Source organism: Petaurus breviceps, unplaced genomic scaffold (assembly GCF_028583685.1).
Source record: "Petaurus breviceps papuanus isolate PSGF00001 unplaced genomic scaffold, PetGlider_PUasm1.0 174, whole genome shotgun sequence".
Lineage (NCBI taxonomy): Eukaryota > Metazoa > Chordata > Mammalia > Diprotodontia > Petauridae > Petaurus > Petaurus breviceps.
This window is the reverse complement of record NW_027185761.1, coordinates 14,746,390-14,771,593: the sequence shown is the minus strand read 5'-3', so window position 1 is coordinate 14,771,593 and position 25,204 is coordinate 14,746,390. Positions and strand designations below refer to the sequence as shown.

The following is a 25,204-nucleotide window of genomic DNA, read 5'->3' as shown; positions in this document are numbered from 1 at the left end:
AGGGCCGTGAGATGGAACAGAAGAGGCACAAATGAGGGTACAACTGGGATCCTGGTTACTGAAACACACTAATAATGGCTTCCCTTACTGGATTTCCTAGCTTGGAGTCAAAGTAATCCAAAGCACAAATCTGACTGTGTCACTCCCCTGCTCAAGGTCTTCAGTGCCTCCCCAATTCTCCTAGGGTCAAACTCTTTAGCAGCTGAGGAAGGCCCTGACAATTGGGCTCCAGCCTTATTTCATATCATGTGCTTTCACAGTCTGTTCCTGCCAAACAAACCTCTAATAGCCACTCCCATCCCCACCCCTTGACAGAGTATAAGCTCCTTGAGGGCAGAGGCTGGGTCACTTTTCAGTGGTGCCTAGTACAGTGCCTTGACTTACACAGACTAAAAGATGCATAGACATATATACATGTGGAAGGAAGTGAGATAGAAAGAATATGTTGACCTGCTTCCCAATTTCCATTCCTCCAACACATCTTCAAAATTTAAAAAACAAGACAAAACTGTACATTTCTGCATATGACACGCTGGCATACGCATCTAGCTTTATGACTAAAGCTAAACTGACCTTCTAGTTAATAGTCCCTAGCTACTTCTTCGCCCTTATGAAGTAGTTGTTCTTTGTGCTTATGGTTGGTGACAAAAATAATATGAATATTACAAGAGCTAGTATTTATATGGTTTATTAAGGTTTGCAAAGCATTTTACATATTATCTCATTTGATCATCACAACCACTGTGGAAGGTAGGTACTATTATTATCCCTGTGTAATCTAACAGGTTCCAGATGGAGAACACTTGAGGATTTTGTTTTGTTGGCTAGGAAAGGAGATAGTGCCTTACTGGAAGCTTTCCATCTACTACTATAAGCTCTAATCTATTGGTTTCATTTGTACATGTAGTATTAAGAGATTTAGCAAAAACAGTAGAAAAAAGGCAGTATGTTTTGTTAGCCGTGTAGTACCAAAACAAACTTAGAAATGCAGCTTTTCAAAAGAGACACTGTAAGAGACTGTTTTCTGGTTCACAAACTTTATACCCAACTCTTTTAAAATTGATTCTTGTGTTCAAATGTTTATAATTCTATGTTTAACCCTTTTCTCTGCTTATCTTCACAAATTCTCATTGCTTGACCTCCTTTTCTGACACTTTGGCCATTTCTTTCCATAATCAAAACTATCATGTGCTGTATAACCTACATCAAATTCCTTACCGTTTCAGGGAGAAAACCTAGAACTCAAAATTTTTTACAAAATGAATGTTAAAATTGTCTTTATATGTAATTGGGAAAGAATAAAACATTATTAAAAAAAAAACACATGCTCTCTGGTTTCATTCACCTGCCACGGTCTTGATCAGAGGCTGAGAAATGAGTCCTGTAAGTCCCATCCACTCCCCTCAATAACCTGCTTGACACTCCCTCCCAAGTTCTCTGACCTTATCAGATTCTTGAACATCCCATTCCTAGTCTCCTCCCCCTCTCTTCATTCTCTACTTGAGCTTTTGTCCCCACATCTCCTCTGTGACAGCAGCCAGGCTAATCTCCATTCAAACATTCCTCCAAATCAAAGAGTAGGCTTTGTTGTTCCTTCTTCCTCACCTAGAATTTCATTTTCTAATTCTCTGTTCCCCTTTTTAAAATGTAAATTAAGCCTCAGCTATAAGAAGAATTCTGTGCTACTGAGATTTTTTTTTAATCCACTGGCCAAAACAAAAACACCCCCCCCCAAAAAAAAACCCAAACTGTTTAAAATTCTAGCTCTGCTTTCTTTTGCCTCTAGGAGATAAAAATCGAGTTTCAAACCTTTGATCTTTATTTTTCCTGAGTGAGCCAAGTGATATGCTGAAGAAGGGCAATCAGGTTATGGGTGGGAGAAAGAGACCAAGACTGGTGGGTATCAATTGGACAGGGGAAGAGTGTGAGGACACTCCCAGCCTGCTACCATTTCAAAGACTATAAGCTCACAGAGGCTGGCACCACCCAGGGTCTTCAAGTCTCTGGGGATTCCCTCCCTCACCCTCCCCCAGTTCCTGCCAGGGTTATACTACATCCATGATGCTTCATAAATGGTCACAGAATACTTAATGAATGAGGGCATAATGAACCCCCTATCAAAAGAAGCTCACCTTAAATCCACCTCCAACTTCTCCAATGACATTTTCAACAGGCACTTTTGTATTTTCAAAATGAACTTCACAAGCTAAAAATTCAAAAAAAAAATTCAAAAGGTTTCACCCCCATGCCAGCATCTAACAAATGAGTCTTAGTTCTGAAGAACTGCTACAAGTAAAAGAAAAATAATCTCAAAAACAGTAAGTCTGTAACACACTAACTGGTATCTGAGCCCTACCTAAGTAATGTACTATGGCCAAAGAGAGATGGGGATTTCACATCATTATGCAATAAAAGGCAAACTATTTGAACAGAAAACAGAACAAGAAACAGAACAGTCCATTTCTCAAAGTGTGGTCTGAAATGTTCAGTTTAGCTCACTGTGTAATGATGAGGAAAATGCCAGACTGAAATATGGGCTGGTTCGTTCCACTTCATTCTTGCTAAATCCTAACTTGTTGTTGTTGCTGTTTTGAGGCTGGGACTCCCTATTTCTCCTAGGCTGGAAGAGTCCTCTTAGGGCCCAATCCTACCACTGATTGCAGGAGAGCCCTGACCTGCTCTGTCTCCACCTTGGGCTGGTTTACCCCTGCTTAGGCATCCTGGCTATTGTCCCTCTCCCGCTCCTTGCTCCAGGGAGAGGTTCACCATATTGGTTCTGGCCTTTGTGTGGACACCTCCTCAGCTTAGCCCCCTGTATCTCAGAAGTCTCGAGAGTTCTAGTCCGGGCCTACCTAGGGGCTGGGATTATAGGCATGGGTCATTCCAAATGGCTAAACCCAGGGTTTTTAAAACCCCATTGTTCTGAAGAGGGGATTAGGCATATAGTCTGTATGGATCCAAGTGGTAAAACAGGAGCCATGAATGACAGGCAAATGTCAACTTGTTGCAGGAAATACTTCCCACCAATTAGAGCTGTCCAAAAGTGGATGACTGCCTTGGAAGGCAGAGGGTTTCCTTTCATTGGAAGTCTCTAAGTAGGCTAAGTAGTCTCTCTAAGGCTAGAAAAATCACTTGTCAAGTATATTACAGTATGGACTTTTGGGGATACTAAATGGCCACTGAAATCCCTTTAAAAATTTTTTTAATAATGGAAAAATGTGCTTATTCACATTCTGTAAGATAATTAAAAAGAAAAGGAAGATGGCAATGCGATCATTACTATGAAGGGACAAAATATGAAGCCAGAGGCAGCTTCATGTTGAACTAGTATAGCAAGCACTGGGCTAGCTAGGAATCAGGGGACCAGTTTTGTTCCATCTTTAAAGCCTTTAAAGCCATGTAAACTCAAATCACCTCAGCCTCCATTTCCTCCTCTGAAAAGAGAAAGGCTTAGATAGCATAGTCTCTAAGGTTCCTCTCAGTGTTAGAATTCTACCCAAAGAACAGAGTGCCTTCTCTAAGTCCTAAGTGAAGGTCTGGGAAAGAAATGATCAACACCATAGAAAAGTGGGAAGGCACGTAAAGGACCCCATGAGCGAGGGCACTGAGGGGAGAGAGAGAACAAGAGGGCCAGTACTGAAGCCATCCTCTAGGATGGACACTATCACCTTCACACTGGAGACATTTCAAGCAACATTGGTTGGGATGTGGCCTCTTAAGGATGATACTGATGGGCTGAGTAACTGACACACAACCTGATGTCATCCAAGGCCTACAAGAGGGAGGGGGAAGAACAAACTACTTACTGTTAGAGCCCCGGATGCCTAATTTGTTCTCAGGTTTACCATTCGTGATGCCACCAAAATCTCTTTCAACAATGAATGCTGTGATTTTGTCCTTTTTTAAGCCATCTGAGTCAATGATCTTTGTCTTGGCAAACACTGTGAATATGCTGGCCAAACCACCATTTGTGATCCAGATCTAGAAGGAAAAAGAAAAAGTGAATTTAGGAAAATCTAAGTAATCATTATTGACCAGCCTTCTTCATAAGGCTAGAGCCAGTAGGAGAAAGCTCAAAGTAGCTAAAGTCAGAAGACCTGGGTTCAAGTCCACTTTTCCAATGTGTCACCTTGGGCAAGTCATTTCCCTTACTCAGAGCCTTGCGTTTTTCTGTAAAATGGGGATAATGCCACCAGACCAGCTTTCTGATTATCTCAAAGGGTTGTTATGTGGAAGCAAATGAAATAATACAGGTAAAATATTTTAAAACAGTGGAGAATTAAAAAAAAAAAGTTCAGCTATTATTGTATACTTCATTTTCTCCCCCAAAGTCATTTGCCACATGGCAAATCCTTATAATCTGCAGGCATTAGTTCTCAGACTCCCTCATGGAAACCCAAGTCTCATATAGTTAATTTCATGTGCTCTCCCATATTGGAAGATGCAGAGAGGATAAAACTCAAAGCTGATTGTTCTTCAACTCACCAAGTCACTAAGACAAATGGGAGCAGGCTAAGCATTAGCCATGAAGGGCAGCTGGGTAAGTTAGTGGCTAGAGAGCTTGGCCCAGAGTCAGGAAGGTCTGACTTCAAGTCCTGCCTCAGACACCCCCTACTTGTGTGGCCCTAGATAAGTCTTCTCAAAACTATAAAATGGAAATAACAATAGCACCCAACTCCCAGGATTACTGTGAAGATATGAAATTAAATCCTATTTTTAAAGCGTCACATAAATGCTCTTATTCTGTCAGTTCCATGACAGTGGGGCTGTGCCTACCACCATCACCACGGCCTCTCAGAGGGGCTCCACAGGACCTCTGGCTCCAACTTCTTCCTCAGCAGAGATCTACTTTGTCCTGACAGCACCGTTCACAACTGTGACTGAGGCCTCTGGACCTTGTAAACGCTTGCTTCCTGCCTTAGGCTGAAGGTCTCCAGGTTATCTCATATATAAGAGGCTCTACATATGGAAGCAGTCCAACTGGTTCTAAACCCCAAGTGCCAACATTTTCCCTTCTTACTGGGACCCAAGAAGCTGCATCTTTGTGTGAGTCCCTCCCTTCCCTGGCTTTGTTTTCTCATCGGTACCATGACAAGGCCATAACTCGAACTCCCTGCAAAATCCTCTGCCTCCGGCCTAACCTTCCTTGTGAAATCATATTCAGTTTGGAGACAAGACCTCATTCCGTCTTAGGGTGACAAGTGTCTCGTGATGCCAGGACAAGTACCTTGGAGCCATTTAAGATGTAGTACTTCTTATCTTCACTCAGAGTTGCTCTTGTCTGAATGGATGCAGCATCACTCCCACTACAGAGACATCAATGGTTGAGAGATATCAGCCATCCGAAAGTTCACTAAGTCACAAGGGGGCTTTCAAGGTTATTTACACATTCACATTGGTCACATGCATTATAAAGTGGTGATTTTGTGCATTGTTATAATAGTATTTGAAAATTCCAGTGTGTCATAGTTTTCCGGTTGTCACCTGCAGTGAAGATGGCAACAGGGCATGGAGGGGAGTGGAATGGAGAAGTATGGAGACATAATCTTGGTTTGAGAAAGGAAAGAATAGCAGAGAAGAAGTGCCCCTGAGTGGAAGCCAAGAGCTGAGCTACTCTAACTGTGTGGCAATCTTTCTACACCTTTTCATTTTTAAAACAAGACCATTGGATCAGATGATTCCTAAGGACTCTTCCAACTCTGTAATCTAGATGAAAGAGTGGGAAAAAAAGGTGTGTTTCTAATGAGAATAATAGGGGAGCTATAAGGATTTTCTTTGTATGTGATAGTAAAAAATTAAGCTATAATTCATACATTGTCTGCTGCTGGACAGTGGCATTAAGAAACTAGGAGGGCTGATGTGTTATAAAATAACCTAAATGTGAAACCATGACTCATCAACAAAATTCATTATTGAAAGTACATTAATAGGCAGTCAAGGTCAGAGTTCCTAAAGATGGGATGAGATACAATATTAGGAAGGAGAAAGGTGACAAGATACAAGAGAATTGCAATGGTCTGTAAGGGTTGGAGGATTTTGTGCACAGAGAAAATTAACAATACACATCTTCTTCATGCAAGTTACACACATTATGGCTGTGTATGCAGCACATCCCCTACTAGACTCTAAGTCCTAAGAAGACACTTTTCATTGTTGCCCAGACCTAGCACAATGCTCTGCACATAGTAAGCACTTGTGACATTTGGTGAATGAATGAAAATACTGAAGCTACACCTCCCAAGTAGCCCTGGAGACCAGACAATGAAGCATCTTAACCAGAGGCCTCATCTGGAAGTTTGGTTATCTGAAAGCTAACTGCAGCTAAAATGATAAAACGTGGAAGTCTGGGAAGCCTGGCAGTGGAACTATCCCACTGTGTTCACTGTCCCTGGGATGTTTCCACCCTGGACGTCTCTGCAGCATGGTATAGTAGACAGAGTACTAGTGCTGGAATATGGAAGATATGGGTTTCAATTCTGCTTTTGACACTTATTAGCTTATGTGACCCTAGTTAAGTCACTTAACTTCTCTGGGACTAAGTGACTTCATCTGCAAAATGAGGAGGACTGAACTCAATGTCCCTTCTAGCCCTAAGTTTCTGATCCAGTGGTTAAGGTAACAGACATTAGCAATACATTTTGCTCAATGTGATATAACCAGCCTTTTTTCTTTAATACATGGAGTCCAACAATACTGTGTGATGATCAACCATGATACACTTAACTCTTCTCAACAATGCAAGGCAATTCCAAAATTCCAACAATGCAAGACAATTCCAAAAGACTCATAATAGAAAATGTTATCCACATCCAGAGAAAGAATAAAGAGTCTGAATGCAGATTGAAGCATACTATTTTCTCTTTCTCTTGCTACTTTTTTATTTTTTCCTTTTGTTCTGATTCTTCTTTCACAATATGACTAATGTGGAAATGTTTAACACAACTGTACATATTTAACCAATATCAATTGCTTGCTGTCTTGGGGAAGAGGGGAGGAAAGAGAGGGAGAAAAAAAATTTGGAACTCAAAAATCTTATAAAAGTGAATGCTGAAAACTATCTTTACATGGAATTGGAAAAAATTTAAAAAACTATTAGAAATTGGGAAAAAAAAACCACAGGGTCCAAGAATCTTGGAAATACTGGTTGTGAACTACTTTTTAAAAATTTTACACTTCTAAACTTACTAAATAACAAAACAAGTCACCTACCTTGTTGACTCTGTGAGACAGAAAGCTGCAATATATTCCCCGGATGCCAATTTAGGCAAATATTTTGCTTTCTGCTCCTCAGTGCCAGCCAAAATGATGCCCTAAAACACACATACACAATGATGCATTCAGTTAATACCAAACCAAAAAAAGGAAAAAAAGTTAAATTGTGTTCATGAAGGACCCTCTTTAGCAAACAGTGATTTCAAAGGAGAAAAAAACAATCATCAAAGAAAGTAGGCTTGCACTCAAAGTTTCTAAATGTTAAAATTTCAAAAAAATTTCAAAAAAAGTTAAAAAGCAAATGAAATTTAATGAAAAAATATATGTGTAAGATACCTTGAAAGCATCTGTCTCCGGTCAGTTTCTAATAAATGAAATCTATTCTAACAATGTGAAGACTGAAAACACGAGTGGAGCTCAGTGGGGAAGTCTGGGGCTGAATGATTTACCAACAAGAGCTGGCATGACATAGGGCCATTGTGGCACTTGTTCTCTTGTGGCTCCATCTGAATAAAAACACAAACATTCCCCACCTTTTCAGTCTATGGGGCCGGATTTTCTTCACCAGTTCTGAATCAGATACAACAGGACCACATAGGAACCCTGTTGGCTTACATGTTTATGTAGCAAAACTCAATACCTCTTCCATCCTGCTCTCCTCCTTCACATGTGACAATGACACAGCATCGCTGTGAGTATGTGGGAGGGTGCCAGTCCTCTGTGCACAAAGGAAAACTAAGTTTTGGTTTCTAGACTTAAATCTAACCCAGAAGACTAGATTCCACTGTGGCCTGACCCAGAAGAGGGCCACTAGCATGTTCGGAAGGCCTTTCAGCTTCCTCATGATGGCGGTGAACAGTCAGACAAATAGAGGCACTATGCTTTGTAATCCTGCCGACTATGCCATAATGTAATGTAATGCCAAGGAAAGGCAACTTCCCAAGGTTCAAAATACCAGCATAGGTGCTCTCCATTTTATTCAGTGACAAATTAAGAACAGAGAAGATCAAAATATGACATCATTCAAAATACAGCATTTACTAAGTGTGATTAAATAATCTCCAAGTACTACACCACCCCAGGACCTTACATTCATTCAATCAATTACAAAGTCCCTGTTCTAAAAACTACTCCACTCCTAGGCTGTACCTTCATTTAGTCCATCACAAATCCCCTCTTCTCAAATGGAGATTAGTTTCCAATCATAAGTAAAGTACATTCATTTGTTCAATCATAGAACACAAAAAGGTCAAAAGTTCCCCACCCCTGGATCACAACTGAATCTACCCCAGAGTTACAACAAGTTTAAGCACAGCACTTAATACCCAAATGGAGGTCTTTTCTTCATTCTGACAGGAAGCAAGTTCTCAGCAATCTTTGTTCTTTGGGGAGACAAAGCTTAGCAAGGACACAAGATACATTGCCAGTCTCTTCATTAATTCATTCTCTGTCTGCAGAACAGTCCTAGGACCCCTGAAAACATTAGCAAAACCCTCTTCCAGGATTTCTGTAAACATACAACAAGAAAATCCTTCTTCAGGGCTTTGGAACCAACAGCAAAGTTCCAAGAATTCTGCAACAACAGCACTGTCCTTCACCAGTGGACAGTATTCACTCTCTGTCTGCAGAATAGTCTCAGTAGCTCTGAACCAACAGAAAGGTTCCCAGACTCCTGCAACAACAGCACTGTCCTTCACCAGTGGACAGTATTCACACTCTGTCTGCAGGACAGTCTCAGGAGCTCTTAACCATCAGCCAGGTTCCAGAACTTCTGTGACAACAGGACTGTTTTTCACCAGTGGACAAATCTGGCAAAACAACATCAAAACAGACAAAGTACCAGCAAAACAGCCATGTCTCCTCAGTCCTCGGCAGCTCCGGGGGCAGGTCTCAAAAGTCCAGGGCAATACAAAGTGGCCCTCAGCAATCTTCTCAGTCTCTCTCTGCCTCCAAAAAGGGTGCTGCTTCAAAAAGTTCTTCTGCCTCTCTCCTGTGTCTCTCCAAATCTACATTACCAGCTCCTCCCAATTCAGCACTCTCTCTTTTTTTTTTTTTAAAGCAATTGGGGTTAAGTAACTTGCTCAAGGTTACACGGCCAGGTGTTACTGGGTGGGTGCTAAGTGTCTGAGCCCGGGATTTAACTGGCACTCTCTTTTCACGTAAACAAGTCCATCCCACAAGTGGGATTAACAAGCTCTGGGTTTTAACACAACCAAACCAAAAACCAAGCCAATACAGGGGAATCTTTAAATGCCATTACTATTATACTGGGCAACCCAGGTGGGCGGCCTCACAGACTTCATGGATGGAATCATTTCCCTCACAACAAACAGAACATGCTGCAGCTTAAAATGGCCCTGACTTGTGGGACACCTGTATTTGGAAAGGAAGGCTATGCAAAAAGAAAAAAAAATGTCACTAAGATTTTCCAAAACTTTGAGAAATGATGAATACTGGATATTTTTTAGAAAGATTAAAAAAAACAATGGCCGAAGTTAACATCAAAGTTAAGTGCAAATTATTTAAGACAGATATATCACCTAGTCACTAGTCAGAGAAATTAAACTTATACAATAGCTTTACAGAATATTCACAGTGCCTCATGTTGAAGAAATAATATGAAATAAACTAAAGAAAAGCTAAAAAACACAGAGTAGGGGCATTTTCATACATCACATACCTGGTTAGAAGGAAGTCAATGACAGGCAGATATGGTACAGAAGAGATGTTACCACACAGAGTCTTGAACTAGTTAGAGAATTTCCTGTTTTCAATTCAGTCACAGCGGGTAGGTTACATATTTCCTACTTCACAAACTGTTAAATACAATTATCTTAGACTAAAAAAGAATCGGGCAAGTTTTGTTTTCTGGACCTGCCCAACACCCTAGGGATGAATGCTCAGTTATGGACTGACAGAATTAAAATGTCCCCTGAACTCCTGCATGCACTTATTTAGAAAGAATTGTCCCTTCACCTATTCATTTTTTTTTAAAGTGTATATTTTGGTTTCTTTTTCTACAAGGTGCAAGTGCACATTCTTGGCAGGTGAGGCATGAAAATCCAGTCTCTCCTACTCCATTATCTCTTTCACTTTGTGTTCATGTGAGCACAACAGCCTTCATACCTCTCTCTGATCCAACTGGTTTCTACCTATTTGCCTCTTATCAAAAAGTGATCCAACAAGGAATATGTTTCTGTTAAAGAGGTCATGCCTTCAAGAAGCTCTTGCAGCAACAATTTCCCTACTCCTAAAAAAGGTTCAGTCTTGGTACTTGTTGTGAGAGCGACTGAGTCATAGTAGAAGGAATCATAGCATTAAAATCTATGGCTAGAAAATATAGGGAGACATGTATAGGTCACATTAGAATGATATGGTTCTTTTAAACATGTTACTGCCTCTTATATGTTGTTTGTCCTTCATTTTTAAAAGGACCACGGCATCAGGGAAGTGATGACATGATTTGCAGTTGACTTTGATTTGAATGAGGGAGGGCTGTGAAAGGGCACCAGCCTCACTTTCTCCTCCAGAGGCATCTGGGTCCAGTGGACTGATATTCATCAGGATGACTGGAGATGATCCAGGATGCAGTAGGAGACCCTGGCCCTTTTAGGCTAAGGCCTTTTCAGGTACTTGCTTAGAGTGAGGTAACACCCATTCAGTAAATAGGCCTCTTTACGAAGTGAGTCAAGGGATGGCCCCCTTTAATCAGAAAAAAAAAAAATCAAGCCGGGAGGGGGAGACCCTCAAGGTTGCTGTTCCAAAGAGAAACAATTACCACTGACATTCACTAAGTCAGAAGGGCCCAAAATACAGTCATTAAGGACCCTGGGCAGGGACTTATTGTGGTCCAATCTATGAGCTTTTGTGGAGAAAAAAAAAAAGGAAAAGAAAGAAATGAGAGAGAGTAGAAGGAAGGAGGAAAGGAAGGAAGGAAGGAAGTTAAGTGGGCAGCCTCTGGCTATCAGATTTTACCTTTCTTTGGAGAGGAGAAGGAGAGGGAGACAGAAAGGATGAGCTGAGTTACCCAACTAGCTGGGTCCCCATTCAGGCAGCTCAGTCTACTCTCTTCCATATAACATGTGAAAACAGAATAGGTGGGGCGTCACAGGGAGGAAGGCTGAGAGAATGCTTGGCAGCACATTGGAAAACAAAATGACAACTGAGTAGTACCTTTAGTCCTATTGACTGATGTGCAGCCAAAGTGACTGCAATTGCTCCATCCTGAGAAAAGATTTCTCCTAAACGTGCATACATTATATGTGATAAACCAAGGCCACCTGTTAAAAATGAATACATTTTTATTAGTGCCAAAGCAAGGAACTCTACTTAAAAGGCTTGATAATGATACAGAGAAAAGATCAAGAGTAAACATCAGATGTGGGCTTTTTCTTGTTTTCACATACAAGTGTATAACCTTAGACAAGACAATCTCTATAAGCCTCAGTTTACTACTTTGTATGATGGAAATCACAATACTTTAACTATCTCATGAGACTGTGAGGATGAAATGATGTCTGTGCAAACACTTTATAAGATACCAAATACATGAAAGTTGTTACTGTTACAATTATATTATGAATAACAATTAGAATTGTAAAAATACCCATCTATCTAAACCCCATGCAAAACAAAATATAATAGGAAAATGTTTTTATTACAATGTACCTGCTACTCCAAACCTTACTACTTGTATTGATGAAGAAACAGAGGCATTATCAAAAGGATTGTCTTCACTGGAGTAAAAACAGACCAAGGACTGTAGCAATCAATCAAGAACCATCTATTAACTACTTACTATGTACCAAGCACCGTGCTAAATTCTAAGGATAAAAAAGAAGGCAAAAGCACAGAAATAGCCCCTGTCCTCATGATGCTTACATTCTAATGGAAGAAACAAGTCTAAACGCACAGCCAGACTGGAAGGAAGGTGTAACTAACCTCAGAGCTCCAGTGGCTGGGGCGGGGGGGGTGTAGAAGTCAGTAGGTGAAGGTGGGGAACAAGTGTAGAGGAGCATGAAGGTGGGAGATGGAACAGCACACAAAGAAACAAAAGCAGGGCAGTGCCACTGAACTACGGAGGGAAATAAAAGCCCAAGCAGACTGGCAAGGAGGGAAGGAGACAGGCTGCAAAGAAGTGTAAACGCCAAACAGAAGACAATTCTATTTGATTCTGGGAGTAATAGGGAGACACTGGAGTTTCTTGAGTAGAGAGATGATGTGGTTAGGTTTGTGCTTTAGAAAAGTCACTTTGTCAGCTATGTGGAGGATAAACTGGAGTGTGGAGAGATCTGAGAAGGAAATAATGAGAAACCATTATAATAGTTCAAGAGAGAGGTGATGAGGAATTAGGGTGGCAGCTGTGTGACTTTAGAAACGAGGTATCTAAGAGAAGTGATGAAGGTGTAAATAACAGTATTTGGCAAATAGCAGGCTACAGGATAACTGAGAGTTGGAAGTCAAGGATGATGCCAAGATCGCAAACCTAGGTGACTAAGAGGATGGGGGTACCTTGAAAAGCAACAGGGAAGTTCAGAAGCGAGGGGGTGGAAGGAGGAGAGAGAAGATAACGAGCTCTATTTCGGACATTTTGAGTTTGAAATGTCTACAGCACATTCCGTTCAAAATGTCCTAGAAAACTGGTAATGTGGAAGTGGACGTCTGGAGAGAGGCCAGGGCTAGGTATATAGATCAGGGAATCTTCTGCAGAGAGATAACCAAATCTGTGGGGGAGAGAGTATAGAGAGAAAAGAAAAGAGGACCATGGACAGACTTTCAGAGGGCAATTAGGAAGTGTGACAAGGATGAAGATCCAACCAAGAAGGCAGAAGGAAGGGTCAGACAGGAGGGAAACCAAGAAAAAGTAGAGTCACAAAAGCCCAGAGACAAGAGGGTCCAAAGATGCAGAAAGGGTCAATAAGGAGAAGAAATGAAAAAGGATATTAGATGTGGCAATTAAGAGATCACTGAGATACTTGGCACTTACTGTGTGACCCTGGGCAAGTCACTTAACTCCAACTCCCTCAAAAGAGAGAGAGAGAGAGAGAGCTCACTGGTACCTCTGGAGAGAGCAGTTTGATAAAATCAGAAGAAAAACTGTAGGTTTAAAAGAGAGTAAAAGAAGACATGAAGGTAACAAGCATAAACTACTTTTTTTTTTTTAAAGCAATTGGGGTTAAGTAACTTGCTCAAGGTTACATGGCCAGTTATTATTTCTGGGTGTGGTGCTGAGTATCTGAGCCCAGATTTGATCCAGGTCATCCCGACACTGGAGCCGGTGCTCTTACTCGCTGAACCACCTGGCCGCCCCTAAACCACAAAGCTGAACAGAGAAGGAGAGAACTAGGATGACAGCTAGTGGGTATGGCCGGGTGCAATGGGAGGTTTTTGAAGATGGGGGAGACGTGGGATCTACACACAGCAGGGAAGGAGTCAATGGACAGAGATGGAAGATTAGAGTGCAGATCTGATTAGTACGGCTATTACTATCCACTAGACAAGATATACTGCTACAAATAACAGTCTGCACTGGTTACATACTTGCTGACTTTAGTAGGTCAGAGTTTCTGTTTCCAAGAAGAAGTCCTACTGTGTTTTGATAAGCATGCAAAAGTTTTTAATGAGGAAACTCCATATGCATACAAACAATGGATATGTCAAAAGCTGTCCAAGTTAGTTCTCTTAAGGTTAGAGCCTCCCTAGAAGCTCATTTATGCTATTAAACACATTCTTGTACCTTATTAAATTATTTAGCAGTCTCTATTTCTAGATAGTCCCAAGTTCAATTTCAGCCCAGTGACAATTAGTGACATCTCAATGCATGAGATTTTTCCTCTATATGCCTTACAGATGACTTTGGAGATTTCAAAATTCAATTTGAAAATCACTATAAATGACCAACAGGAAAAGAAGAGGAAGGGAATACAGATGGGAAAAGCTAAGAGTTGGTCATTCTTTCCTGGTGCTACAAATGACTTATGATGTAATCCTGACCATGTCATCATTCTGATACTTTATAATCTGCAAAATGGAACTGAAAATCCTGCTAGTAAGTAGTGACACAGTATTTATTTGCAAATCTTCCCCCTAACCCTAGAGGATTACATATGGAAAGCTTCTGTTCTTGCAAATAATCACAAAACATGATGAAATGACTTTCAAAATGATAGAACTGTCATACACTATTATAAAGTAATTTTCTATACCCTGGAGTTTATTAATGTTCTCTGGAAACAAGAAGATTCCAGATTTCCTTCTGCTCTAGGAAACAAATGCATAGCTATTGGTAAAATTTTAACTTTCAAGTTACAGAGAGAATCCCAAAACATATTTTTTTCATGAGAAATATAGTTGTGCAGTTATGGTTACTTACCATATTCTTCTGGAATCAACATGCCAAAGAGTCCCAGCTGCTTTAATTCATCTAAAGTTTCTTGCGGAATTACACCATCACGATCAATTTTTTCAGAGTCCACTAGCAAACAGAAAACATTATAAATATGTAAAACTAAATATATTTAATTAATTTAAACTATTCAGTGTAAGGATACCTATACATGAGCCTAAAAATGAAATTTTTTTAGTGTAGTATTGGTTGGCCCAGCAAAAATTTCCAAGTTTATAGCCTCTAATACAATTTTATACAATATAGCCACTAATACAATACTAATGGGATATGTCTTAAATCAATGTCAGTTTGGTCAGAAGTTTTTCTGAGGGTTTAAAGGAGAAAGAAAGGGACTCTAGGAAATGGAAACATGAAAAACAGAGCAGCAAAAAGTGAGTTATGTGTGGGAAACAAGAGGTCCATCAAGTGTAGTAAAACTAGCCTGTTGGAGAGAGGTGGTGATAAAGAAAAACAAAGACGTGAGGGCAGCAAACTTTGTGGGAACAGGTGGTGGAGTCTGGATGTGCTAAGACAACTAAGAGCAGCATGGTCTGGTTTCTAAGCCAGGTAATAAGCATCAGAAGATGACTGGTCCAGGGGGATGGATACAAGAGAGGCAACAACCCAAGGAGGGGAAGGAGGTGGCTGTTGTAGGTGGTGGTGTTGTGGAGCCCACCTCTGACACTGAACCTCTGTATGCCTCAGCTTCCTCATCTGGTAAAAAAAGAGGGGCTTGGACTAGATGGTCTCTAGGAGCCCATCTAGCTCCCAATCAATGATACTATGAATCAATGGTACCAAATAAAAGTAATTATTCTCCAGACTTAAAAAGTGACCTAAGTAGGGGAGATAAATAGCAAATCTAATTTGAAAACAGAACCATCTTCTAAGAAATAGGGTTAACTGATACCTAATGCTTAAATATCCTCAGCTGCCAAAACACACACAGCAAAATGAGACTGAAAGGTTCACCAACACCAAGACATAAATATTACGAGGGGCAAAGAGTCCAGTATTTTTTTTTAATTACTCAAACTCAAGAGAAGGAAAGATATGATTATATCTAATCTATATCTAATTATTAGGACTAAATATGTAGTTTCTTATGAGTGCTACGCTTTAAGAAATTTTAATGTTTTAAACCTGATCATCAAATTTAATCTCCGAGATGATAAAAAACTGAAAATAACAGCTTTTCACCTAGACTTTTTAGCTATAGGGGAACAAGGAAATACTCAACATCTCCCCAAATATGTGTGCTGTGGAAGACTTTGGAACATAAACATTTTTTTGGATCAAAGGTTTAAGAAGCTGGTTATTAGTTTCCCATTAATTCACCTACATAATCACCTCTTTTATGTGGAACTTGGAATAGATGACTTTGAAATCTGGCTATAAAATGTCATAAATCATTTTTCATTTATATGTTGCTTTAGAGGTCAATTAAGGGAAGCAATATTAGGGATAGGTAGACATCAGGGTACAAGATAGTGCAGAAATTAATTACTTGCCATTCTAAGAATCCCAGAATCCCAGAACTAAAGAGGCCTTTAGTGTCAATCTCATCCAACTCATTTTAGATAGGAAATAAGACCTCATCATCCAAGAGGAGATGGCCCATCTTGCCCAAGTACACACACCCAGCCAGCAGCAGGGTTAAAGCTAGAACTCAGGTCTCATGGGCTCCAGCCCAGGGTACTTTCCTCTAAACCAGGGGTGGGGAACGCCAGAGGTTCCTGCTCTAAACTCTGCTGCCTGTCCTATTTGTCTATGCCCCACCCTCCAAGTCCATTACTTACACACTCCTTGGGGGAAAATGGGAGGGAGATCATGCATTGTTCAGGTTTTATACTATCCTTTCCTTCATCTAGTACATAATAAAATTTGTTTTTGTAGGATTTTAAAATTTCTGACACATGTATATATATCTGCCCCTTGAATGGAAAATTCTCTTACAATGCAATTCTTCTTTTTGGATTATAATATAATAATGAGGCTCCCACATGCCCCAATTGGTGAGGGATTTGGAGGACATGAATGACGTGGATTGATGGCAATCTGGTTAAAACTCTAAGCAGCTTTGCAGGTTGTTGTTTGGTTTGTGGGTTTTTTTTTTTTTAACTCGGATGCTTTCATTTAAGATATGAACCTCTTGTCATTCAGGTAGGAAGTGACATTATCTGAAGCATATATTTGAAAAATCACCATTACCAATCTAGCTCTGATTCTATCTGCTAAAACATGGTCAACAACAATGTAAATTTTGAGATCTATTAAAGAATACTCATATGTAATTAAGCAATTTTTAACAACAGTAAGGGAAGTCTCTTTAACTTTTTAAAATTCATTACAAAAATACACAATTAATTTTGTGATCTGTAACCACTCTAAGTATTCCAATAATGGCTGTTTGATTACCTGTCCAAAATGCTAAAGGTTGGATTCTTTAGTGAGGTTGGACCAGATAACATCTAAACTCTAAGCTGTAAGCTTCTATCAATTTTTTAAAACATCAATCAGAGCAATTTTTAAAATATCAGCATTTAATGTTTTCATATAACTAGCTTATTTTTTAAAAACAGATCTTTCCTATGTATATTATTTCTGTTAAGTGCATATAAATCATTAAAGATTTTTCAAGTCAAACTGACAGTCATAGAAAACAGGAATTTGTTAGTTAAAATTTCTGATAAAAAAGGAAAAGGACACACCTTCATTGAAGAATTTTTCTACTGGTGCCACAAACTGCTTTATATCATTTAATTCATCTAGGGTGACTTCTGGATACGGAAAAACTTCTTTCTAAAAAATGGCAATATTTAATAAAATTATCATCTTCATAGTCAAATGCTATCCAATCCACTCCTAAGGAAATTATACTTTTGGAAGATGGTCACAGCACTGGACTACCTGATGACCCACATCCCTTTGACAGGGATCTCTCTCTATAGGACACTTACTACCTTAAGATATGGGAAAAGGGAACTTCAGTTGAGCTGTGATGGAATGAAAATATTTAGGCATTATTCTACACACTACCTACATTGGAAGGAAAAATATAAGAACTAGGAGAGTCAAATGAGGTATAAATTTTCTTTTTTGCCATTTGAGTTAAAAAACTTAAAAAATAATTTTGATATCTTTTGATAATTTTATTGATAACTTCCCCAAAAGTGATCCCATATAACAAAGAATATTTTCTAAAGAAAAAAAAATAAAAAGAGGAAGAGAAAAAAGTTAACAAAACAAAATGATATGCTGAAGAAATATGAAAATAACCTGCAATGTTCCACACCTGTGTCCCTCCAACCTCTGTAAAGGAGTGGCTGGAGATGTCTTCATGATCTCCTCTTTGGAATTGTGCTTGATTGAGAAAATGTTCACTCTGTTTTGTAGTGGTGAATGTTTCCACTGATGTTGTAGTTGCTGTGAGTACTGTTTTCTTGGCTCTGCTGACTTCACTCCTCATCAGTTCATGGAAACCTTTCCATGCTTCTCTGTATTCACAAGGCCAACTTTTTCAATAGGATCAATGTGTTCATTTGTTTTGCTTGACTACACTTATTACAAGGGAGAGATTCTATGGGAGCGTGGGGTGGGGAAGAGCAGAGAGTGATGCTAAAAAAAAAAAAGATCTTTTGAAAAGCTTTTTGGGAGTCTGGTTTTGGGGAAAAACTAAAAAGCATTGCTGTACTCTGATTACACAGAAATAAACTGCTTCCATATAGCTTTCCACATTGGGCCCCTTTCAAAGGGCTTCATTCTGAAGGTTTCCAAGTTTAACAAAGACAAGGTCTCATTTTAATTTTGGTATTCAAAAAAGTTGCTGTTGTGAGTATTTTTATGCAGGCTTTCCACCAGGCTGAAGAAACTAATGTGAGGGTAGCTGTCCTCACCAGTAAGATGTCATCTGTAAATTACAAAGCACTTTCAGACTCATGATGGAAAATGCTATCCTCATCCAGAGAAAGCACTAACAGAGTCAGAATGCAAATCAAAACATACTATTTTCACTTTCTTCTTTTTTTGGTGTTTTTTTTTGGTAAATGGTTTCTTCTTTTACAACATAACTAACATCAAAATATCTTTTACATGATTGCATACATATGACCTATATCAAACTGCTTTGCAAACTTTTAAGTACAATAAGTGCTTTGTTGTTGAACTGTTGTGACATCTGACTCTTCTTCATGGCCTGTGGGCCAAAGCACACCAGGGCCTTCTATCCTCCATTATCTCTCTCTCTCTTTTTTGTCTTTATTAATTTGTTTACTTTCAGTTTACAAGATTCAATTCCACAATTCCTTGGGTCTCAAATTTTCTCCCCCTTCTTCTCCTCCCCCCCGCCCCATGGTGGCATACAATCAAGTATAGGATCTGCAAATACTTTCACATTAGACATTAGTCAGGTTATAAAGGATTGTAACCAATGGAATGAACAACGGGAAAGAGGAAACAAAACCAAACAAGAAAAAGAAAGAGAGCAGGTAGTTTGCTTCAATCTGCATTCAAACTCTGTTCTTTCTAATTCTTTCTCTGAATGTAGACATCTCTCCCCATCATGAGTTTTTTGGAGTTGTCTTATAACCCTGCATTGCTGAGAAAGTCTATCAAAGTTGGTCATCACACATACGTTGTGTCTGTAATTGTGTACAAATTTCTCCTGGCTCTGGTCTTCTCACTCAGCATCAGTTCGTATAAGCCTCTCCAGGTAAATATGAAGTCCATCTGCTCTTCGTTTCTTATAGCACAATAGTATTCCATTACATTCATATACCACTTGTTTAGCTATTCCCCAATTGATGGGCATCCACTTAATTTCAAATTCTTTGTGACCACAAAAAGAGCTGTTATAAATATTTTTGTACATATGGGTTCCATTATCTCTTTTTTTTGCTTTTTTTTTTGGAGGGCAATTGGGGTTAAGTAACTTGCCTAAGGTCACATGGTTAGGTTTTTGTTTGTGTGTGTGTTAAGTGTCTGAGGCCACATCCGAACGCAGGTCCTCCTGACTCCAGAGACAGTGCTCTACTCACTGCGCCACCTAGCTGCCCTGGGTTCCATTATCTCTTTAAGTTTGTCCAAGCTCATGTTCATTGTTTCTATGACACTCTCCATCTCCATCCTCTGTTGTCCCCTTTTCCTTTTGCCTTCAATCTTTCCCAGCATCAGGTGAGTCCCGTCTTTTCATTATGTGGTCAAAGTATTTAAGTGTCAGCTTCAGTATTTGACTTTTCATTGAGTAGCCTGAGTTAATTTCTTTAAGTATTGACTGATTTGATCTCCTTGCTGTCCAAGGAACTCTCAAAACTCTTCTGCTGCACCATAATCTAAAACCTCTCTTTATAGTCCAACTTTCATACCTATACATTGCTACTGGAAAGACCTTAGATAGCTTTGACCATATGGAACTTGAACTATAAAAACATAAACAGTAAAATAAAGGTGGAAATGGCTCATGAACTTATAACCTGTGTGACCATGAGCAAATCATGTAACTTTTCTTGGCCTCAGTTCCTTCATCTGTAAAATGGAGGGGGGTGGAGCTGAACTAGAAAATCCTAAGGTCCCTTTCCAGTTTTAAATCTCTATGAAAGTCACAGGGGGTAATCCTTAGTCCATAATAGATAAATGTTTTGTTAAAGACATGAACTTATTGTCAGAGGAGACAGAAACTGTTAATAACTACTTAGAATGCTCACCTAGAGTCAAAAGAATATAAATTAAAACCATTTTAAACTATCATTTCCCACATGTCAAAGAGGCAATAATAATTAAAAGCAATGAGAACAGCAAGGCTAATGAGGCTGTGGAGGAAAAGGAATACTCATTCATTGCTGGTGGAATTACAAGCTTGTTCCTCTTCAACAATTATAAAAATAGCCATACCTTTTGACTCAATTTCTGCTTGGAAAAAAACCGCAAAGTGTCGTTAAAAAAAAAAAAAAGAACTAAGTATTCAAAGATTTTCATAGTGTTATATACAATCCAAAACAAAAAGAAAAGCCCCAACCTGTAAAACTCTGTAAATAACCTATGAGAAGGGTTAAATAAATTGTGCTTCATTAATTTAACAGAATAATATAATGCAATTAAGAATGACAAGCACCAAATATAAAAAGAAAATAAAAATAAAGCAAAGTGAAAAAACCAGCACTTAAAAAGAATGGAGAACCTGCATACTATTAGAAGAGGAAAAGTGAAAAAAAAAAAGAATACTGATGACAACTTAGGATAAACGAAAAATTGTTGAGACTTAATGTATCTAAAACTTAAAATGAACTCAAATAATTACAAAACAAGGTTAGTCTAAACAAAAGTCTGGGGTTTTGTTATTGCTGTTTAAACATTCACTGCAAGCCTCTGGGTCAAAATGACTGAATCTCAGGATTCAGCTTTTGGCTCAAAGCAAAAAGACCTAAGGCTAAGGGTACTAGGACAATATCCACTAGAACACAAGCTACAATTTATAAGGTCATATATCCATGACCTAGATAAACCTATATGCCTTCTAGAGGGTGAGCCCTCATGGCTACTTTTAAAAGAGATAAACAGCTGACTTCAAAGTCTGAGGCTTAACACGGGACAAAGCTTGCTGTGGCCCCACCAGAACTTTGTGACTGGGCAGAAAGGGTATTTTGGACACCAGTGAATTTCAATCTCTTCTAATAAGATGGGTTTTGTTATCCTATGTCTTAGTCCTACCTTCACTTAGTGAGAGGGAAAGGTAGGTGGGAATGGGGGGGCAGGTTACTACCTCCAGGATTCCCCAAGATAAAGCTCTGAAAAGTCAAAATGCATTCTATGTTGCTGGATGGACTACAACAAAGAACCTTATTGGTTGCTCTGTTTTCTCATTAAGTGTCTCTTAAGTTAAAAAAAAGAAAATACACTTTATTTAAGAAACTAGATCTGAAGGTCCAAGTTTTTTTTTTAATTTATTTACTTTTAGTTTACAACATTCAGTTCCACAATCCATTGAGTTCCAAATTTTCTCCTCCTCCCTCCCATGGCAGCATGCAATCAAATACAGGTTCTACAAATACCCTGAAGGTCTAAGTTTTATAGTCATAGCAGAACACTATTGATAATCTGTAGAACTTTGGTTTAAGACTTAATGGCATGTCAATGTCACGTTAAATTTAATAAAGATATCAAAGAAGAGGGATTGAACAAGTACAAATAATAAAAGTTAACTGCTGTAAAATTCTGGAGAACCAAAATCAGTTATGAGAAGACACCCCCACCTCACTCCTTTACAGAGATGAGAGGTCCATGAACTGGTGTGGTAAATTGCACATATTTTCAGACTTTTTCAATGTTGCTTATCTTTGTCCCCTTTTTCTTTAAAATAAAATGTTATATGGGATGGGAAGGGATACTGGAAGAAATTTTGGTGATATAAAAAAAGATATAAATCAAAAAATTCTTAAATGTCACTAAATAATGGATGGTGCCAGAGCATTTAAAAATATGTGGTCCTGAGATACTTGTTTTTGCCTTTTTATACTAAACAATTTAATAAACATTCTAGGAGTTTGTTTGCACAGGCTTTTTTGTTTGAGATAGGGATGTTTTTATTCCCCATTCAATTGTTCTTCTCAGTCAAGTCATTTTTAGTGGTGGATGGTTGTTCCAATATACACCATCATGGATAGTATCACTGAAAAACAAAGCCAGCTCCCCTCTCACCTCAGCCAATCAATCAAGAGTGAGAGAAGGAACTATCCTATGGCACCTTTTCAACATATACCTTTCCAACCTAAGTTAGATACCTGCCTAAATGTAAGAATATTAATTTAGAAAGGAAAAGGATGAGATAACAAGACCAAAGATTAATAATGTGAAAAAAAGGGCTGAAAAGTTGCAAAAAGCTTTAAATGTCAAACAGAGGAATCTGTATTTGATCAGTTAATAGAGATTCAAGTCACTGGAGTTCACTGAATAGGAGAATGATATAATGAGAGCTGTGCTTTAGGAAGATCATTGGCAGTTGTATGAAAGATGAAACAGAGAGGACAGACTGGAGGCAGGAAGACTAGAAGGCTGTTGCAATTGTTCAGATGAGAGGTGATGAGGGCTTGAACTATGGTGGCTGTAATATGAATACACAGAAGGAGACATGGGAGATGTAAAGGTAAAGCTGACAAGACTTAGCAAATGAATGGCTATATGGCATGAGAGAGTGAGGAATAAGGGAGTCTGTGTGCCTTGGTGACTGGAAGCATGGTGGTGTGCCCAAAGAAGTGGTGAACCAGGAAGACACACTGGTATGGAGGGGAAGAGAATTAGTTATTTTGGATATACTGAGTTTAAGACGGATACAGGACCCTCAGTTTGAAATGTCCAAAAGGCAATGGCAACACAAGACCATAGTGGAAAGATGGGACAATGACAAATTAAAGATGATCCAGAAAAACCAGAGTGACAGTGAGGATTAAGAACAAACAAGCACAAGGAAAGCTCACATGCCTAGTCTGTAGGTATACGCTCAATGAAATGATATTCCACAGACCTCACCAACATCAACGGAAGTCACATTGTATTGCTACTTAAAAGGACAAGACACACAGATGTGTTGGTAAGCATGGAATATCTAAAGACCAAAAAACAACCCTACTCCTGGCTCTCTAAGGTCCTTTCTGGAAGCTGGTGTTAGACACATGGTGTTCTGGGATATGCTTTCAACAAGTGCACAGCCTGCACTCATCATCAAAAGCATTTATTATAAGGCAGCAGGAACACTGAATTGTTCTCTGGTTCTTAGGCCTACATGAAAGAACTTTTGCAAAAGGGTATGACTTACTTGGTTGAACTCATGGAGTGATACGGAAATGGAAGATGACCAAGTACTGAAACTAGCCAGCACCAGGGAAACCTCACTTACAGACCAAGACTTTTTTCCAAGCTAACAGCTCTCCTTGAATTCTGGTAACTGTAAATCACAAAATAAAATGACTGGATCATGAGATCATAGACCTTTAGAATTGAAAAGAACCTTATAGATCAACTGGTCCAACATCCTCATTTTACAGATGAAGGAACTGAAGGCCAGAGAGGTGGATATGCCTGAGATCACATGCAAAAAGCAGAGCTGGAAACAGAAGCTTATGCCATAGACTCAACACCTTGTGTTTTTTTTTTCTATTCCTATATCCATGAGGAGACTAGTTTATGATGCTACATGGCATAAGAACAGTTAAGAATAAGGATGTTATAGGTCTCTACCTAGCTATAGATGCAACCATTGATTTTTGTATGTTTAATGTTCAAAGACCCTAAAAGATGACCTGGAAACTAAAAAGTCAGTAGGGAACCAGTTCTCTTGGACTCACCAACTACATACTGTGTTGTATAGCTATGGGCTAGGGATAGAACTTACTAGCAAAGTATTACTCTGGCTGAGCATAGTTTCTTTAACAAAAAAAAAAAGCAGAGTGGAACAGCATTCTAAATTAAGATATACTCATTAGGAAATCTAGGAATCTGAAGGGAGAAAAACTTGGTAAGGAACATTTGAATGAGAATCAAGAGAGAGAAACAGAAGTAATACTGTTTTGGGGATATGCTACAGCCTACCTAGACAGAAAGGAAAAATCTGATAAGGCACTTAGAAAAGAGATCACAAACCTGGCACAAACAATAGGATATCATAATGATAGGGAACCCAGACACATGCAGGACTTTTCTCTATGCTAAAGGAAGAGCAGCTAAGAAACGTGTAACTTGTCTCAATGAGAATTTCATCCTTCAAAAGGTGGAGGAGAAGGGGATTTGCTGTTCTCTGCTTGACTGACCAAAAGGAGGTACAGGATGCTAAGAGAAAACTACAAAACTAAGAAAAAATTACAAACTTGGGAGCAAGATAAAATAGAACAAACTGGGTCATACCCTCAAAACTGGCATTCTAAACAGAGAATTTTATCAAGCACTGCTAGCTCTGAACCAACTGCTGTTCTCTTTCAGAGACCCTATTCATTAGACCATTTCTGAATGCCTTTCTCCCAGTAGCTATTATTAACACCTCTGCCAAATGGGTCAAAGCTGTACTTCAATGTGCTATCCCAGTATCTGTCTTGTCTTGTTTAAGGTTGCCCCCTTAAATTCAATTGTTTTTGTTGCTACTCTTAGAATCATAGGACATTAGATGATCCCATATGTAGGATTACCATCTACGTTCTATATAACTTACATGCCTTTTTCATCAAAGATGACATTACGTATCATAAACATACAATATGTTGCTGAATAAAGATGAGACAACAAAAATGATTAAGAGAGAGAGGAAAGGCAAGATAAATGAAGATAAAGTCAGATAGCTTCTACATGATCTTAGAAAGTTCAAGTCACCAGGCTTAGTCTAGGTAATGAAATAATGGGGAAATATGATGGTTGAGTTGGCATTATTGATCAAAGGGGTAGAGGTGGTATGAAACTCAAGAAAGGAAAATGCTGAATGAGAGAGAAGAGAGGAGAAAGAGGGAAGAAGACAAGAAAGATGAAAGAGGGAGATGAGGGACAGAAGAAGAAGAGGAGGAAAGGGGGGGGAAGAAAAAGGAGGGGAGAGAGAGGGGGGGAGAGCAAAAGAAAAGGGAGGGAGGGAGG

General features: G+C 39.1%; 1 protein-coding gene across 1 annotated transcript in view; it reads right to left on the bottom strand.

Moving 5' to 3' along the window:
* Positions 1–25,204, bottom strand: part of ACAD9 (acyl-CoA dehydrogenase family member 9) — a 58,585-nt gene that overhangs the window by 30,993 nt on the left and 2,388 nt on the right. The window contains exons 2-8 of the mRNA XM_069083780.1: positions 17,311–17,401; positions 14,585–14,686; positions 11,386–11,492; positions 7,210–7,310; positions 5,228–5,306; positions 3,807–3,981; positions 2,133–2,206 (exon numbers count right to left, since the gene is read on the bottom strand). Coding sequence (XP_068939881.1) covers positions 2,133–2,206; positions 3,807–3,981; positions 5,228–5,306; positions 7,210–7,310; positions 11,386–11,492; positions 14,585–14,686; positions 17,311–17,401 — 729 coding nt within the window. The remainder of the gene's footprint in view (positions 1–2,132; positions 2,207–3,806; positions 3,982–5,227; positions 5,307–7,209; positions 7,311–11,385; positions 11,493–14,584; positions 14,687–17,310; positions 17,402–25,204) is intronic.